Source organism: Hipposideros armiger, unplaced genomic scaffold (genome assembly GCF_001890085.2).
Source record: "Hipposideros armiger isolate ML-2016 unplaced genomic scaffold, ASM189008v1 scaffold_109, whole genome shotgun sequence".
Classification (NCBI taxonomy): Eukaryota; Metazoa; Chordata; class Mammalia; order Chiroptera; family Hipposideridae; genus Hipposideros; species Hipposideros armiger.
In genome coordinates, this window is record NW_017731459.1 from 972,716 (window position 1) to 992,660 (window position 19,945).

A 19,945-nucleotide genomic window follows, 5' to 3' on the forward strand; every position below is an offset into this window, starting at 1 on the left:
ACACACACACATCCTTAAGCTCTTCAAGTTGCTGTACAAATTATTCTCCAACTTGCTGTATTCACCTTAATTAGCATATTTCAACATCTCCTATTACTTTATCTAGATCTGCCTTAAGCTTTTAACACCTGTATAGTGTTCTGTACTAAGCTGTATCTTTTTTTTTTTTTTTTAGCTGAGCCATCCTGCCACCTGTTGGCAGCTCAGCAGCAGCTCAGCTTGGGCTGGGACTTGAACCGCTGTTGCTCAGAGCTCACACTGTTGCTCAGAGCTCACACTCTTGAGCGAGCTCTTAACCAACTGAGCCACTCAGCTGGCCCAAGCTGCACCGTTCTTTACATAAATGTCTCCAGTTGTTGGACTTTTGGATTTGTATGGTTTTTGCTTTTACAAAGAACGAGGCAGTGAAGATTCTCATACACTTGAACAAAATATATTTTTACAATAAATTCCAAGTGGCTAAAGAGCCGTGTGAAAAATCTCTGCATTGAACATGTCTATACAAAGATGTCGTACCACCTACTCCTGCCATCAGCAGTTGGTGGGTGACTCCACCCATCATTTTGCTGAGTTAGGCTGTTATCAAACTATTGGGGGGGGGGCTCTTTGATGTACAGAAATTTTAAATTTTTTTGAATTCATGTGTATCACTGTATGATTTTTGTTTTTGTTATCATTAGAATGGCTTTCTCAAATGTGAAGATTACATACATTTTTTTCCATTGCATTAAAACTTTTGAATTTAAGTAATTCAAGAATCACAAAATATAAAAAGGTTATAGTGAAAAGGAGGGAATAAGTCTCCCTTCTCAACCCTCCACCCCCCTCTCCCCAATAAGGGTAAATAATTTTATTTCTAGTTGATCCTTCCAGAGTTTTTTTTTAACTTTATTGAGGAACAGTGTGTTTTTTCCAGGACCCATCAGCTCCAAGTCAGTCGTTCTCAATCTAGTTGTGGAGGGCACAGCTCAGCTTCAAGTCCAGTTGCCATTTTTTGCTCTAGTTGTGCGGGGGGGAGGGGCTGCATGCAGGAGCCTAATCGGCAACTTTGTTGTTAAGAGCATGTGCTCTAACCAACTGAGCCATCCAGCTGCCCAGCAGCAGCTCAGCTCAAGTTGTCTCCAATCTAGTTACGGAGGGCGCAGCTCACTGGCCCATGTGGGAATCGAACCGGCAACCTTGTTATTCAGAGCTCGTGCTTGGGCAAGGGAGACAAAAAAGTTGCTGTCCTTTTGTTCTTCAGTCTAGTTGTGGAGGACGTTGATTCACTGGCCCATGTTGGTATTATCATTGCGCTCTTCCTGGGTGAGACAGTTCAGTCTCTGGCCCCTGGATGGCCATTCATGGTGGCTCTTGACAGCTCACGCCGGCTGCCTGCCACTCATGCTGGCGGCCAGCCACTCACAGTAGCTTATGGTAGCCCACTGCAGCAGCGGCTGCAGCCTACACCATCACCGGCAACTCATGGCAGCCCAGTTCCAGGTCGAGCTGTTGTTCACCATCTTAGCTGTAGAGGGCGCAGTGTCACTGGCCCTCATGTGGGATCCAAACCAGGGATCTGCTGCTCAGAGCTGGTGACCCAAGCCAACTCTTAACCAACATGCCACTAGGCCAGCCCCCTGTATTTTTCTCTTAGTGTTTTTATGGTTTATTTTTCCTAATACTTAAAAAAAGAGAGATATTTGCATGTGATAAAAGGCACAGATTTCAAATGTACTGTTCAATGAGTTTTAACAAATATATACAGCTATGTGACTGCCACCCCTGTCAAAATAGAGAACATTTCCACCCCCCATAAAGTGTGTTCGTGCCCCTTTCCAGTCAATAGCCCTTCCTCACTCCCTCAGTGATCACTCTTCCATTTCTTAGATTTGCCCCTTCTAGAACTTCATCTAAGTGGAGACACAAGGATATACTCTTTGAGGCTGGCTTCTTTTGCTCAACATAATGTTTTTGATGTTCTTTATGTTGCTGCATTCATCAGCTGCTTTTTCCTTTTAATTGCTGTAGTTTTTTTTTTTTAGACTAATATTTTTTTCATTCATTTAGACCACATTTTGGTATGTTAATATGTATTCATTTTCTATTGCAGTCATAACAAATGACCACCAACTTAGTGGCTTAAAACAACATAAATTACGCAATTATCTCACAGTCCGTAGGTCAGAAATTTGGGTTAGCCTGGCAGGTTTCACAAGGCTGAAATCAAGGTGTTGGCTGGCTGGGCTCTTCTGAGCCTGCAAAGAATCCTCATCCAGGCTTATTCATGTTGTCGGCATGCAGGGTCCAGTTCCCTGCAGCTATGGGGCTGAGGTCCCTGTTTCCTTACTGACTGTCACACAGGAGCCTCTGTCAGTTTCCAAGTCCACCTGCTTCCTTGTTACGTTGCCCTCCCCACCAACCTCAAGGCATGCAGTGATGGGTCAGGTCTTTCTCATGTTTCACATCATCTGCTGCATCCTCCTGCCTTGCTCTTCCCAGGCGTCCATCTGACTCCAGCCAGAGAAAGTTTTCTGCTCTTCAGGGTTCATGTGACTAGATTGGGCTCACCCAGGTCATCTGGGATAATCTCTGTATCTTAAGGCCTACAATCTTAATTACACCTACAAAGTCTCTTTTGCCATGTAGTGTAACGACGGGTTTGGGGCATGGACATCTTTAGGGAGAGGTGTCCGTTATTCTGTCTACCACATGAAATGAAGTAGGTATTTAACTTCTATTCTAGATATTTAACCAGTTGCACCAACTGATTCATCCAATCCCTATCTATTTAAAAAGCCACCTTTTGGGGGGGGGTTAATAAAAAAAAAAAGCCACCTTTATCACATGTGGAATTCTTTTATAGTATATATTTGTTTCTGTATATTCTGTTTGTTCCGTGGATCTGCTTATTTTCATGTTCATATCACTCTTTAAAATTAGATAACTTTGAAAAATGTGTTTTAAAATGTTAGAGAATATTTTCTCTTTTTATTAAAACTATCTTGGCTATTCAGGCTTGTTTATTTTTTTAGATGAAGTTAAGAATTCTTTCATGAATTTCTTTAAATATCCTGTTTTTCTTAATTGAAATTTTGTTGAAAATATACATTCATTCATTAATATGGAGAGTAGTTGACATTTTATCATGAATAGCGAATTTTCGGTAAGAAATATGTTGGGTGTTTTTAAAAGTCAAGATTATTTTCTTGAGTAAAGTTATTTTTCTCCATGTTAGTCTTGCAATTTTATGAATGTTAGTGAATATGTTATCAGAAGCATTTTTAAAAAGTCCTGTGTGTGTGTGTGTGTGTGTGTGTGTGTGTGTGTGTGTGTGTGTGAGTAATATATACTGGGGTGCGAAAAAAATGTATGCACATTTTAAGAGATGTTGACAGTTTGGTCAACGTTCCTCAAGCAGTAGTTCACCGTAATCAGGAGTGTCTGGACGCTGATGGTAACCACTTTGAGCGCACCTCTTGTAATTGCAGAAGTCAAACATAACTTGTAGTCATCTTTTGTTATTGGTATATAGTAATACAGGTTTTTCCTTTCTTAAAATGTGTATACTTTTTTTGGCCATATATATATATTTTCATTAAAACTTTTCTTATTGTCCCGGTGTTTCCTTGAAACTCCGTGCCTGTTCCCTCAGGTTGGACAGATACAGGTTATTTTATTCCTTTGTTAATTTAAGCCTGTAAACATTACATTGTAAAGCAATGTGAATATAATTAACCTTCCTAGGAGTCCTCTGCTTTTCCCCACATAATGAAACATTCCATTTATAATCTAGAACTTAACGGAAAACATTTTGAAGTGCTGGTTAGTTGAAGGACAAGAGTGAGCCTGTCTGAAGTGAGTCAAGTCTGAATATGAATATCGGGGGAAACAGGGCTTTAAAGTTGGCCGTATTGAAAATTCTAAACAGCTACTCAGTAGGGACCAAACTTGAGTAGTGGAATAAAACTATTTTATTCCCCTCTGAAATCAAAAACAAGTTGCTCTATAAAATCGTGTCAGAAAATTTTCTTCATGCTGGCTTTGTCAGGTCAATAGCAGTTTTCCTGGGTTGTAGGTCTTTCCTCTTTTTGTTAGGGGAATAAGTAGGATAGAAACTTAAAGTTCTGTGTTTATGGGGGAGCTATGAGACATGAGCTAGTTTCTAGTTGTAGTACTGTGCGCCCTAAATGAGATGCTTGGAGGAGATATGGACTGTTTTACTCTGCACAACCTGTGACCCCATGCTCTGTCCAAAATATGATGCAGAACTAATTCCAAGAGAACCTAGTTCCTGAGTGTAGATAATATTAGTCTGTTTGTACTAGGTGTTGTGTGGGATAAAGACAGCACGATGCTTAGTGGTGGGAATAGGGTAGCTCAAGGAGAGTGGCCATATCCAGTCCCTGAGCAGGACCCTGCATGCCAGAATCTGGGGCAACAGCCCTCACATATCTGCCATTGGCTCACACAGAGGATTAAAGCCTGTGTTTCTCACTGAGTAGAAAAGTAATATTCCAGATGTTGCACCCTGGTTACCATTGTATCTAGAACTATATTCTCCAATTGAACTTTCTCAGTGATGGTGCTATTATGTATTTGCCCTTTTAGCCACATGTGACTACTGAGCCCTTGAAATGTAGCTTTCAAGTGTATTTAGTTTTAATTAATTTAAATTAAAATGTAACTAGCCACATGTGGTTAGTGGGTACCATATCAGACAGAATGTTCCAGATAGAATAGTATAGTGTAAAGCTCTAAATCGCGGTGCTTTAATTCTGAGTAACAGAAAACCTAACATAAGCAATAAGGATGTTATTGGCGTCTTTTGGCAAACCCAGCAATCCCTGACAACTTCCTCCGCCCCGGCCACCTGCCATTCGAGAGCCAGACACTTGATTTCTCGGATTCCTCTATCTGACCAGTGAAACACATGCAGAACTTTACTTGTGGGTTGGGGCAAGTTCCTCTTTTATCAAAGAGATGAGTGGTAGCAGGGAGCCAGACAGCCGTCTTCTACCCCTCCATCTTGCCTTGACTGTAACGCCTGGACTTGTAGCAACCATCTTCAACCACGAGGGCACAAAACCAGGGCACTTAGGATGGTGCCCCAGGAAGGTGAAGAGCTGTGCTCTTACCTCTGACTTCTGATGATGTGAGAAAATGATTTCCCCTGGTTCAAGCTACCTGTAGTCAGCTATTCTGTTGCCTGCATCCTAACCAATGCACTCACAGAAATACAAGTCCAGAGATAAGGCAGGCCTCAGGGTTCTCTCAGACCAACCTCGGATTGAACACAACTCCTGGCTGGGCTCTGTATTCTCTTTCAGTGTCAGCTTCATCCTCGGGGCAGAATCAACAAGCTGCTGACGTTCAGGGCTACACACCTACAGACTTGGTGCCTAGATTTGCAGCTCACTTCTACACTGGACAGTGCCCCAAGTGACAGATTGGCTTCTGGAAGCTTATTCAGAAAAGTGAGAAAAAACATGCCCAGAGGCCTCCAACAAACACTAGCTCTTTGAGTTTCAAGTGCCAGAATTGAGCCCCATGCCCAGGACTGAACCAGGACTGGCAGGGAGCCAGGATTGCTCATCAGAGCATTTTCAGGAACTAGGGGTGGGATTGGCTTCCCATAAGGCTAGCGGCTCTGTGGGTAAGAGGTAGGTAAGAGAAACAAAACAGGTTCAGTTAGGCAGGAGTGCCACTTTGAAGGCCCCAGAAATGGTTCATTGTAGCCAAATGGGTACAGTGTCTCAGCTTTCTGAGTAGTAAATACTGTTAATGGTTATTCAGGGCCAACTTGCAAGTTTCTACCAAAAAAGTTGAACCTGTTTTTTAGTTTTTACAATGATACCATGCTATCACTAGAATCTAATGAAACTTCCCTAGCCACTTATTTGTGAAGTCTCTTTAGAAAGTTTATTTTGTGAGCTTATTGTTGCTTGTGTGCTAGTGAGTTGAATGGTGGCTGTTGGGTGTCTAGGTCAGAGTCCATTCTCTCCCTGCTGTCAAGTAGTGATATTATTGCTAAGAAAATGAGCTAAAGTGGGACTGGCAGTTGGTCATCTAGTGGTTACTCATTAAAAACAAAACAAATAGCCCTTTACTTTTAAGATTGGGTCTGTTTGGCATGTCACAAGAGGACATTTGTACAGCTAACATGAAAGTCACACAACATCACTAGTTATCAGGAAAGTGCTAATTAAAACCACAGCGAGATACCACATTGGCTAAAATGAAAAAGACTGATAACAACTAGCGTTGACAAATGTTGGTGATTTTTACTCACAACACGCTGTTATTGAGTGTGTTGAAATTTGTCCAATCACCTGAAAAACTGGCAGTCTCTTCTAAAACTATACAGTTCATCTACTCTGTGGCCCAGCGATTCCAGCCCTGGGTTACGTACTCAAAACAAAATGTGGACATATATTCACTGGAAGACACATACAAGAATGTTTATAGTAACTTTCTTCATAATTACCTCAGACTGAAAACAACCCCATGTCCACCAGTGGAATGGATAACAAATAAATGGTGGTATAGTGATGTCATGAAATGCTGCACAGCAATGAGGCACACACAGTAACGTAGGTGAGTCCTGCACACACAGTGTTTAGGGGAGGAAGCCAGACTCAAGAATTCCCACCGTGATTACAAGGTGTAAGAAGAGAAAACGAATCTGTGCTTCAGAGATCCAAATAGTGGAGAAGGTGGGTTTAGACGAGGCAGGGGCAAAAGGGAACCTTCTGGAACCTGGAAATGTTCTATATCTATTGACTTGGATGGGGTTACATGGGTTACAAATTTGTTGATCTGAGCACCTAAGATTAGTGCATGGAACACACGTTACTGTGTTTTACCTCAATGACAATGTGAAAAGAAAAAAATTGGGCCTTGTCAAGGTAATGGACAGTCCTACTGCACATATCTTTTCATTAATATTGCATGATAATTGTTGATGTATGTGGTCCAACGATTTGACTGGAAGCCCAAATACATTAATTGTATAATGTAGGTTTGTTTATTTATTTATTTATTTATTTATTTATTATGGTAACAGAAATTACCCTTTGGGTACCGTAAACCATATGCATGTGATGCCTGCTGGAGGAATGTTCTCCCCGCCACCAGCCTTATTGAGAGATAACTGAGAAATAAAATTGTAAGATACTTAAAGTGTACAATGTGATTTGATGTTTGTACACGCTGAGAAAGGATTTGGGGGCTGGGTTTTGATTGCTGTCTTCTCAGTTGGGCCAGCATATTAGCCTGGCTTTGTAAGATGTTAGCATCTTGGCTGCCTTCCCCTTTCCCGGATGTGCATGTAAATCAGTACTCCCAGAGACAGAGAGGTTATGGTACCCTGCCATCTTTTGGGCATCGTGGTGTAGCATAGTACATATAAGGAAAATAAATAATTTTTCTGTCCAACTTGGAGTAGAAATACAAGTCTGGGAAATATTCTTTTACACTGGTGTATTGATGCTTCTTTTTCTTCCTTTCTGGGTTTTTGGTTCGTTGTCTTTGTACTTCTTAAAAATTTTGATTGTGGTAAAAAAAAACCCCACATCACATAAAAGCTACAATCTTAGCCATTTTAAGTGTGCAAGAGTGTTAAGTATGTTCACACTGTTGACCAGAACTTTTTCACCTTGCAAAACTGAAACTCTATGCGTCTCAAACAATAACTCCCCCTAGCCTCCTCCCCGCAGCCCCTAGCAACTACCTGCTTTCTGTAGGTGGCAGCCATTCCCCTTTCTCTCTCTACAAATTTGACTACTTTAGGTACCTCATATAAGTGGAATCATGCAGTATTCGTCTTTTTGCGACTGGTTTATTGTGCTTAGCATATATCCTCAAGGTTCATCCGTGTTGCTAGCGTGTGTCGGAATTACCTTCCTTTTGGGGTTTGAATGCTATTGTTCCTACAAATGTATACCACATTTTGTTTGTCCATTCACCTGTAGATGGACCTTTTTTTACTTTTAACATTTCTTTTATCCCTTAGTTTCCAATATGACAGTGTTTCTTAACTATTTTTTCATTATAGCCACCCCCAACCTTTTAAAAGATTTTTCCTGGTGTAGCTGTCCATCGACTATAAAATTTTAATACCACAGATACACTGTATATCTGTTTGTGTATCACATATTTATCTGTGTTTTGTACAAAAAAAGAGTAAAAATTTGCACTCTTCAAGAACCATTTTTTGCTTCTATCGGGGATGATATTGCCCCTTTGAGAACGCATATTATAGGGAAAATCACTCACTTCCAGACAAATGTATGTGGAGGCAGCCCCAAATTTGCTAAATATCCTGGTAATGAAAGAAATGGCACTTGAAGAAAATTTTAAATTCACCTCTGCTCTCTCTTCTCCCACTAACTCTCCATCTCCCCTCACCCCAAGTACCCCACCACCTTTAAACAGACAACAAAAAAGAACAGGCAACATCTTGACTTTGGTTTGGTTGTGGTAGAGAAGTATCTTTCCCAGTGGTGGTGTAGGGCTGACCTCCTCTTTTCTAAAGGGGAGAATGGCAATCTGTGACTGCCACCCCTCACCCCAGCCCCCCAAATTGTGCTGTTGCTGGAACACTGTAATGGGTTCATGATGTTCTGTTTGGCTCACAGGATATGTGTATATTTTCCTATAGAATGTATTTCTGCTTGGTACGTCCTTGACAGTCACAAGTGACCCATTCTCAGGCTTCTGTGTATTTTTCAAAATTGTACTTCATAGAGCATATCCTTTACTCCATTAGATTCAGTGGCATCAGAATGGGTATTCTCAGGGTCTAGGCTGTGTGTGTGTGTGTGTGTGTGTGTGTGTGTGTGTGTAAAAGAAAATTCAATATTATATACAATTATATTTGAAAACAAAGCTCCAAGTTTTGTAATGCAAATTAAAGTTTCACTGAAAGCTTTGGAGTTGATTTTTTCCTGCCCTTTAGTCCCATGCAGTTCTATCAGCAACTCTTACTGACTCTGCCTCCTGAATTTCTTTTACATTGACCTATTTCTCTCCATCTGGCCTGCAGCCAGTCTGAGCCAGTTAGTTCTTGTTAATTCCCAGTTTAAAACATTCTAGTGCCGTACTGTGGCTATGTAAATTAAAGTTAGTTAAAATTAAACAAAGTGAAAAATTCAGTTCTGCAGTTGTACTAGCCGTATTTCAAATGTATCATAGCCATAAGTGATTAGTGGTGACTGTATCGGGTAGTACACAATAGATCATTCCCATCATCACAGAAAGTTGAATGTGATGCTTTCCCAGTTGCATTTGAAGATGAATGACAAGGCCCTATGATGGCCCTCAAGATCCCAGGTCATCCATCTATTGCAGACAATACCTATTCTTCCAGCCTCGCTTCCATCCCCTACCCACCTGGCAGTTCTTGGACTGTGAAGCTCAGAGCCTTTGCAAATACTGTTCCCCTTGCCTGGACACCTAACCCCTATTCTTCACTGAGCTAGCTACTCACTGTCTGGGTCTTGGCTTAAATGTCACTTCCAAGAAAGACCTGCCTTAGCCCCTACAGTTTAAGTGATATTCTTCTTTTGTATGCTCCCTTATACCTTCTACTTTTTCTTCTTAAGATGAAAAATCTATTAATTATAATATTTGTGTGATTATTTAATGTCCATCTCCCTAATAAACAATAAACTCCTCCAAGGTTGGACTAGTGGTTGTCCTTTCACCATCAACCCTCTGATACCCAGTACAGGGCCTAGCGCAGGGTAGATGCTGTGTAAATATTAAAACCGGAGTATTCTGAAAGTTGTAGATCTTCTTTAGAGACACCTTAGATGTTGCCTGACTGGGTGAAAATTTCACCAAAAGAGACATGGATTTAAAAACAACCAAGAGACTGCCACATATTAGGGAGATAGTTACTTATGGTGTTTACTTTTTGCTGGGAGTATGAGTTTTAGGATGTACATTTTCAAGAGTTGGTCAGAGCTGGACTTGTTAATTGGTTTTAGAATCACCACTTTGACTTTGGTGTTCTGTGTGGTTGGGGGTTAACGAGGCAGTAAACTGAGGCGGAATACTTTAGTGTTGATGGACAGAGGAGTTTGGTTGGAGTGGCACAGGCTGGTGAGAGAGCAGAGGTGGGGTGGCAAGATCTAGCTTATCTTGTTCTACCTAGACAACCAGGTAGGAAAGAGTTGGGCCTAATACTTCATATGTTCCCAGAGGCCTTTTGAAAGATTTTGATTGAGTTTCTTAAGAAAATTGCTACTCGTCTTCTCCTACACTTGCTCCCCTTCTCCCAAGAAAAAAAGAAAGAAAAACAAAACAAAAACAAAAGAAACGAACCAATTAGAGTCCCCAGAATGAGTCTGACTTTGCATTCTTATCCTGGCCTCTTTCCTGTGGAAAGTAGGAAGGACTCCATTTTAAGCATTGTTCCCTCTGGCCTCAGTTTGGAACTGTCTCTACCCCTTACCATTCCAGAGTTGATCTTGGATCGTTGACTGCTTTTAGGGTCTTTTGAAAGGATTTTAACTAAAAAAAAAAGAAAACCACCAAAACCCAAAAAAGGAAACAAATTTGCTTTCAAGATTTCAAGTATTAGTATTCAGATAACACATGAAGGTAAAACGTCCTTCTGCCTGTTTCAACTGCCCCAGAGCCCACCCCTGTTGGCAGTTTTTGCTTTAGTCCTGTAAGTCAGTTACAAAATTTCATGTGTATATACACAGTGAGCAATAAACACTACAGCAGCCCAGGTCTGCTTTCCTTCAGATTTGCTTGTTTTAAAATCCACCCAGTGCATTTGCATTTTTCTTGCTTCTACTTCCTTGAGCGTAGCTCGGTAGCCCATGTCACACCTCCCAATAACAGCATCTGGTATTCTCATTGCCATGTAGTGAAACCGACTGAAACCAACTCTGCAGCTGTGAAACCGCCTCTGTTTATCTTTTATCTTCTTCACCATGAACGAAACTGAAAGTACAAGGGAATGCGTTTCGGTTCCAGCCAAACTATGACATACTATAGTGATTTGACTGAGTGCTGAGCTGTTGGCCGCTTTTTTGGCCCTGCAGAGTGTAGCTGAGCTTTTAAAGTCAGGCCCCCTAGGTTTGGATTCCAGCTCCACCATTTTCTATATGTCTATGGCACGTCGCTTAACCTCTCTTTGTTTCATTTTCCTTATACGTTACATGAGGACACAATCATGCCTACTTTACGGGGCTTCTTGTAAGAACGAAGTGACGTAATGATGTGAAGCACATAGCAGATGCTCACTACATATTATCTGTCAAGCGGATTGTCATTAACTTAGATTGTTACCACTTGTATTTAACAATTTCATTTTATAAATAGACCATCCCATTGTTTAAAAAAAAATGGACTCAGCTGAGCCCTCTCTGTTCTAAGGCAGAGGTAAAGAGCATTCTTCCCTATAGTAAGACTGTAACTGTCAAGAAATCAACTCTATTAAGAAGCGAAAAGCCTTCCATGTGGTTGGCAATTCATTTTCCCCTGTGACGTGATTGTACCAAGAAAAAGCAGAAACATAAGTGGATGAATACATGTGATGTTTGCCCACATAACATTAAGAGCTCACTCTTGGTTTCTAGAGGAATATGAAAAAAACCACCAAATTCTGACATGAATATTTTTATTGTATTTGTAAGTCTGGTAGAAATACTTGATGTTTGAATTCTTCAATTAAGCCCCTTTAAAGAGTTTCATTTTACAAACATTGATTAATGTTATTTAAAATAGTAATTAAAACAGTATGGTATTGGTGTAAAAACAGGCACATAGATAATGAAGCAGAATAGAAAGTCCAGAAATAAACCCACACCTATATATGGTCAATTGATTTATGACAAAGGAGCCAAGATATACACTGAGGAAAAAGACATTCTCTTCAATTAAATGGTATTGGGGAAACTGGACAGCCACCTGCAAACTGGAGTGAAACTGGACCACTATCTCACACCATACACAGAAATTAACTCAGAATAGATTAAAGGCTTGAATGTTAAGACCTGAAACCATAAAACGCCTCGAAGGAAATTATAGGCAGTTATCTCCTTTACATAGATCTTGTTAATAAGTTTTTGAATCTGACACCAAAAAGAAAGACAGCAAAAGCAAAACAAGTGGGACTACATCATACTTAAAAGCTTCTGCACAGCAAAGAAAACCATCAACAAAATCAAAAGGCAACTGAATGGGAGAAAATATTTGCAAGTCATATATCTGATAAGGGGCAAATATGCAAAATATATAAAGAACTCATACGACTCCATAACAAAAAACCCCAAATCATCCAATTCAAAAACGGGCAGAAGATCTGAAGAGACGTTTTTTTCCAAGGAAGACATACAGACGCCCAATAGGTACATGGAAAAGTGCTCAACATCATTAATCATCAGGGAAATGCAAATCGAAACCACAATGAGATATCGGCTCAGGCCTGTTAGAATGGCTATTATAAGATAAGACATAGTAAGTCTTGGCAAGGATGTGGAGAAAAGAGAACCCCCTTGTACACTGTTGGCGGAAATACCAATTGATACAGCCACTATGTAAAACACTATGGAGTTTCCAAGAAAAAATTAAAAATAGAACAAACATGATCCAGCAATTCCACTTTTGAGTATTGATCCAAAGAAAACAACATTAACTTGAAAGGATGTATGCACCCAATGTTCATTGCAGCATTATTTACAGTGGCCAAGACAGAGAAACAACCTCAGTGTTCATCGATAGATGAATGGATAAACAATATTATTCAGCTACAAAAAAGAATGAAATCTTGAAATTTGCAACAGCATGGATGGACCTCAAAGGCATTATGCTAAGTGAAATAAGGCAGACAGAGAAAGACAAGTACCGTATAATCTCTTTTACATGTAGACTCTAAAACAAACAAACCCAAGCTCATAGATAATGAGAGCAGGTTGGTGGTTGCCAAAGGTAATAAGGGTGGGGAAAATCGGTGAAGGAGGTATAAATGTATTTTAAAAATTTAAATGTAAAATAACCACATGGGGGCTAGTGGCTTCTGTATTAAACAGCACAGGCCTAGAGCAATTAGGGTGGGGATTTCTATTGAGCTAGTCTCACTGTGTGCATCACTTATTCTTTCATTTAACCCTCAAAGCAGCCCTATTTCTTTCTTTTTTTTTTTTTTAAGATTTTTTTTTTAATTGGGGAATTGGGGGGATGGGAACAGTGCTGGGGAATTGTGGGAAGGGGAACAGACAAGTTGCTGTCCTTTTGTTCTTCAGTCTAGTTGTGGAGGACGTTGCTTCACTGGCCCAGGTTGGCACCATCATTGCGCTCTTCCCAGGCGAGGCAGATCAGTCGCCGGCTTCTGGACGGCCACTCACTGCGGCTGCTGGCCGCTCACGCTGGCTGCTGGCTACACACGGTAGCCCATGGCAACCCACTGCAGCAGGGGACTGTAGCCCACGCCATCGCCGGCGACTCTTGGCAGCCCAGCTCCAGGTTGAGCTGTTGTTCAGCATCTTAACTGTGGAGGGCAGTGTCACTGGCCCTCATATGTGGGATCCGAACCGGGGCCCTCTGGCATCCCAAGCCAGTTCTTAACCATCGCGCCACTCGGCCGGCCCAAAGCAGCCCTATTTCATTGATGAAGAAAGTGAAGCTCAGAAACATGGTTACACAGCTAGGAAGTGGCTGAGTGGGAACCAGGCATGATGCTCTTATCACTATGAGGCGAAGCTGAAGCACGGGCAGGGCCAGGTTCAAGACTGGATACCAGAGTTTCCTCCGCAGTGACCAGTGAGCTAGTAGAGAACCGTATACCCCTGCCAAGGAAGCGGAAATGTTGGGAAGCACTTACCTGGCCCCATGTGGGGATCTTGGAGCTGACAGGCCCTAAATTGCTGAATTCTAGCAATACGACCTCTGAAGGGACTCACAGGTCCACATAAGGAACTCAGCCCACCCAATGCCAAGTAGCTCACCAGTGAATTTTGGCCAGCTAGAAAGTTCTAGCAAAGCACTAATTTAGAAGGCACAAAGGTGGAAGCCCACTGGACTCACTGAAGGAGAGTTTTGGGGTTTGAAGGCATCCCTGAGCTCAGATTTGCTTAGCCTCACTGATTGCTCAGCCTGCAATAGGGCTCCATCTAGTGAGGTTTTGATAACATATCCGCCATATTTAGAGGACACAGACCGTCTTGTTTGCATTTGAGATCTTTCCTGGAGAAATTAGGACCATAAACAGGCCTTGCAGAGACTATGGAAATGTGGAGAGGCCTTCGTTAGAGCTAACCCAGGATGGAGGTAGTGGCTCTGAGTTTCCCAGAAGAAAGGCATCCATCCACTGAGGCTGCCTTCTGAGGGAGGCTGCTGAGAAGGAGACATTTGGTGCCAACCAGAATGCCTTCCCACTGGCCAGTGGGAAAAGATGATCACAGTGACAAGGCTAAGTAGAGCGGGAATAAGAGTAGCTGAGAATCCGGCACGGAGGAAAGCCTGAAGGATTTGGTAGCACCCCAAATAAGTACCCAAGGCTAATTTGTCAACCACAGATTTGTTGGAGAAATAAGCAAGGAGGGCCGCCATTTTAATGGTTTTTAAAATATGACATTAATGATAATGGCTTCCACTCCCTCACCCCCCCCAACCCCCCCCCCCAGATGCCTGTGGGCAACTTGTGAGATATAAAGAAGGACCCACTCAGAGATGTTGCTTGGTGCCTAGAGTTGAGGTTCTCCATGACACCCATGAAACATGTCTAATGGAATCAATACATGAATGGAAGAAGAGCATAACTCGGAGCACAACGAGTAAAAGGTGGGGGACTTATTCTGCCTAGTGTAGACAGAACTGTAAAAAACCACAACATTTATGGTCTGATTATTAATGGTGGTACATTGTAGAGCAATTGGAAGTTCAGGGAGGCACAAGGAGGAAAATTAAAACCCTGCCTAATCCCAGGGGTGTGGCTGTTCGTATTTCAGCCTATCTTCAGTGCGTTATACGGGTTTAAAATTTAATTTGGGATTATACACCTTTTTATGTAGCTTGTAGTTTTCATTTATTAATACTAATTTAGCCTATCATTAAGTGTTCTTTTACATCATGATTTTAAAAATAACTGCGTGGTGTTATACCATACGGACATTCTACGACAGACTCTAATCCAGTACACGCTATGGAGCATTTTGGGAGCATATTTCCAGTTTTGCACTGTGGCGAACATCCATGAGCCTGAATCTGCCTGTGGTAGGGTATGTTTCCCCTGTAAGCCGTATAGGACAGCGCCCAGAACTTAGGCTCATTCTTTTAATTATTTTCCAATGATACCTTGTTGCTTTAACTTTTCATTTCTTGCTCACTAGTGAGGGTGACCCTATCTACTCTCCATATATTTAGCCGTTACTTGCATTCCTCTGTGAATTGTCTGTTTAGGACCTTACACATTTGGGTCAGAGTGTTGGTCTTTTCTTGTGGTGTAAAGCTCTTTACCAAAGAGGAGTATGAACCCTTTGTTCGTTGTTACAGCAATTTCCTTTTTCTACATGTCTGATCATGGCCAGTTTAAAAAAATATTCACTGGACCTATGGCTAACAATTTTTGACAGAGAAACATGTTTGTATTCCCTAGTCCAGCAAGTCTTTAATTTTTTTTTCATGTTCTCCTCAATCATCTCTGTGTGAATGTGAGCCACAGAATTGAAAGAGTATTTAATGAAAAGTGTAGGTGGAATTTTGTCTTCTGACTTGTTTAATAATCACGTGCCTCATTCTGATACAGCTCTGCCTGAGGAATGCAGCACAATTAAAAAAAGAAAAACCGTTTCCAATAAGCTCATAGGTTTAAAATAAGCCATCACTTAAACCTGCCTGGGTCTGCTTCCCCTGTCCCAAAACCCCTCACCAAGATTTGAAATGATAAAAAGAATAAGAATTATTATCTATCAAAGAATTGTGTTGGTTAACAAGACCCCCAATAGGTTGTATGATGCCACGGGTACGTGGCATATGCAAACGCCTACGAATTGTCCTCGTTTAAGACCCTGTCCATCCCCTTGCCTTTCCTACGGCCATCTTGGGAGGAGGAAATCCGAAGGCATATCTCTGCTGGCCCCCACGTTCCCCCTTCCTCCTTGGCACCTGCTTCTTGAGGCTCCCCAAGGTGCTGTCCTCTCCACTACCTTTGTTCAGTAACAACTTCTTGAGGCCCATCATGTCGGTTGGGCTCCAGGCACTTCTCTCAGGCCACACCAGAGAGAAGCAGTAAGTAACAGGCAACCTCCCTGGATCAAACTTGTTACACCACAAATATTTAAGTACCCGTTATATCCTGGGCCATAGGGATACAAAAATGAATAAAACAGAAGTCATGGCCTGAAAGGAGCGGGTGCTTCTTGGGGACACAGACAAGTAAACAGGCAGTGGCAAGTTCAGGGACAAATACCCCGAGGCTTATTTTGTAGTGTTTTAGGAAGAGAGGAGCTCGGGAGAGGCAGTGGTTGTGGCCCTGCACCTTAGCCCCTTGTATGTTGTGGCCTTTAGAACTGCACCTTCCCTCCCCCACCCCACCTTCCGAGTAGAAGGACTATCAGCTGAGTTTTGCTTGTACTCCCGGCGATGTGGTACAGTGGTAAAGCGCAGATACTGAATTTGAGGTCCGAACTGGGGAATGCCAGTAGCAGATCCTTAGGCAAGTCATGAGAACCTCTTTGAGCCTGTTTCCTCATCTGTACAGTGAAGACAATGCCTCCTTATCGGCTGTAGTGTTGGGCAAATGAGAGAGCAGTAAGAGTGCCAGGTATGGGAAGAGCTGCCACTTCTTGAGCCAAACTACGTGCCAGGTTCATGTTGTCTTGTGTATGGAAGCAGACCTCCTTGCCCAGTGCCTAGCTGATCATTAACACAGAATAAATGGAATTGATCTGGCCTCTGCCCCTGAGATCAGGAAAGAACTGAGGAAGAAATGATGACCTGGTCAGGCTCCTGTCAGGTCCCATGGTGGTGAGGGGTGTTGTCAGGGTGTGCCTTCCACTGGTGGGTGGGGCTACAATGAATACACGGCCTCCCCAGACTCTGAGCAATGCAGATGTGAAAGGGAACCCGTCCTATGCAGACCTGGCAGCCAGCCTTCCCTCTGTCTGTCTCCTCACAGGATGGACCCCACAGTTTATGCTGAGCTGTTGAAGGAATCAGGAAACCAGGTTTTTAAGAATGGGAATTTCTCTTTGGCCATCAGAAAGTACGAGGAAGCCATCCAGATTCTCCTGCAGTTATGCCAGTGGGGGTAAGTGTTTGGATTTTTCTCTCCATCTTTTCTTTTTCTTTTTTTTAAGTAAGTGGGGACTCTGCTGCTTCTGTTTTCTTGTCCTTTTTTAGCACACTGCTTAGTTGCTGTTTTGTTTCTCCCCCACTTCCTGTTGATTATCTCTGCATTGTCAGCTGAGAAACAGAATAGAGAACACCAGAGTAGAATGAGAAATAGAAACTGAAACATAAGGGACTGTTGATAAACAGAACTAAAATTTCCCTTCTGTCCGGTGATGGGATCAGAGTTCCTGGGGTGACTGTGAAGTCCCCAAACTTCTCAGTTGTCATTCATTTCATCTTCTTGAGTACTATGTCATTTATCCCTTGGCCACAGTGCACAGCACTCGGGAACTAAGGCCCACCTCTTCCCCTGTCCCTTCTGCTTCTAGTAGACCCAGAATTTTCAGGAAGAACCCCAAAGAGCTTTTATTTATGTAGGTTTTAGCTGTCAATATAGTCTGTATTAGAACCTAAAACTGAGAGAATTTTAAAGTATGTATTTATTCATTTATGTAAAAATACCAATAATAAACCCATATTAATATAAATAACATTTAAAAAAAACCAACAACTGTATTTTCCAAAGCAAATTGGTGAAAAGAGTGGCACATTTTACATTTTTGCAGATCTCTTTTTTTTTTTTAAGATTTTTTATTGGAGAATTGGGGGAGGGGAACAGTGTTGGGGAATTGGGGGAAGGGGAACAGACAAGTTGCTGTCCTTTTGTTCTTCAGTCTAGTTGTGGAGGACGTTGCTTCACTGGCCCATGTTGATATTATCATTGCGCTCTTCTTCCTGAGTGAGGCAGATCGGTCGCTGGCCACTGAACGGCCGCTCACGGCGACTCTTGGCAGCTCACACCCGCTGCTTGCTGCTCACGCTGGCTGCTGGCCACACACGGTAGCTTACGTCAGCCCACTGCAGCAGGGGCTGCAGCCTACGTTGTCACCGGCGACTCATGGCAGCCCAGCTCTGGGTGGAGCTGTTGTTCACCATCTTAGCTGTAGAGGGCAGCGTCACTGGCCCTCATGTGGGATCCGAACCAGGGCCCTGCTGCTAAGAGCTGTCGTCCCAAGCCAGCTCTTAACCAACACGCCACTCGGCCGGCCCCTGCAGATCTCTTTAATGTCTATCTCAGTAAAACACACCTGGCTTCTCACATCTGCTCTTGCATTCAATCTGTTGCGATGTCACATGTCATGTAGACTCTGGAAAATTCTCCATACACATGAGAGAGAATGAGCATGAAGAAGACATAATGTGTTAATGTCATTGTATTAGTTTCCTGTGGCTGCTGTCACAAGTTACCACAAACTTCGTAGCTTAAAGCAGTACAGGGCTGGTTCCTAGTGGAGGAGAATCCAGTCCCTTGCCCTTTCCAGCTTTGAGTGGCTGCCTGTTTTCCTTGGCTTGTGGCCCCTTCCTCTGTCTTCAAAGCAAACCATTCCAGTCTGTGTCTGTCATCACATTGCCTTTTACTCTGCTGCCTCCCTGTCTCACTCTGTCATAAGGACCGCTGTGATTGTATATAACATAGGACAACTTCTTCTCAAGATTCATAAATTAAACACATCTGCAAAGTCCCTTTTGCCATAAAAGGTGACATTATTTGGGGAGCATTAATCAGCCTACTACAATTGTGAAAATAATCTGACCTTGTGGACCACCTGAAATGGTCTTGGGGATCCCCAGAGGTTCCCAGATCATACTTGGGGGACAGCCATAGTAGAGAAAGCAGAAGTTGGCGTTTGTGGGGTACATGCAGCCTAAACTTTTACTGAGAAATGGCACTGAATTAAATTACTGAGACATGGCTCTCACCCCCTACCTCCTGTCACCTTGGTGTCCACACTCTAGCGGGACTTCAGTTGAGTAGAATTGGCTTGGGCCTGTACTTCTGCGATTCTGCCCCCTCTTGGTTCAGATCAGAACTGTGTCACAGATGGTCCTAGAGCCCCTCATTCAGGGCAAACACATCCGGCTTTCTTAAAGAGGTAGTGTTGTGTATTGGCTATGGCCATACACTGACCCCACTCTGTGAGTGTTCAAATCTCAGCTCCACCTCCTGCTAGCTACGTGACCCCTGATGGGACTTTTGCCAGGACCTTCACACTCACACGATGCTTTCTGTGGACCTTCCTGACACTGTTCCCCTTGCCTATCACTTGCTGCCTGCCTTCCTACTGCCGCCAGCTGATGTAGGGATTTAGGTGCACGGAGTTTATGGAGCAAGTGATCTGAGGAAGAGGGACCTGAGGGAGCAGGATGGGCAGGGGAAGGCTCCAAGCAGGGATGTTGTCCCATCTGGAGTCTGCTTCGGCCTGATCTCCCTGAGTAGCTTGGGCACATGAGTTGTACTGCAGAGCTGGTCCCACTTTGGAGCAAGGGGGCTGATCTCTTGATCCCCATGTCAGTGAATCATTGGTTGTGGGCTGTCTGGCGCCTGAGAGTTGTCCTAGGGAGTGGGGCTACGTTAGTCAGCTCAGGAGGCCATAATAAAATCCCATGGCCTGGGTGGCTTAAACAGCAGGAATTTATTTCTCACAGTTCTAGATGCTGGGAAGGTGCTGGCTAGAGAGAGAGAGAGAGAGAGAGAGAGAGACAGAGAGACAGAGACACAGAGAGAAAGAGACACAGAGAGAGAGAGAGACAGAGGACACAGAGAGAGAGAGAGAGA

At 42.8% G+C, this 19,945-nt stretch overlaps 1 protein-coding gene across 1 annotated transcript in view; it reads left to right on the top strand.

Moving 5' to 3' along the window:
• Window positions 1-19,945, top strand: part of TRANK1 (tetratricopeptide repeat and ankyrin repeat containing 1) — a 110,057-nt gene that overhangs the window by 7,066 nt on the left and 83,046 nt on the right. Inside the window, exon 2 of the mRNA XM_019647152.1 lies at window positions 17,114-17,245. Within this exon, the coding sequence (XP_019502697.1) occupies window positions 17,114-17,245 (132 nt within the window). The remainder of the gene's footprint in view (window positions 1-17,113; window positions 17,246-19,945) is intronic.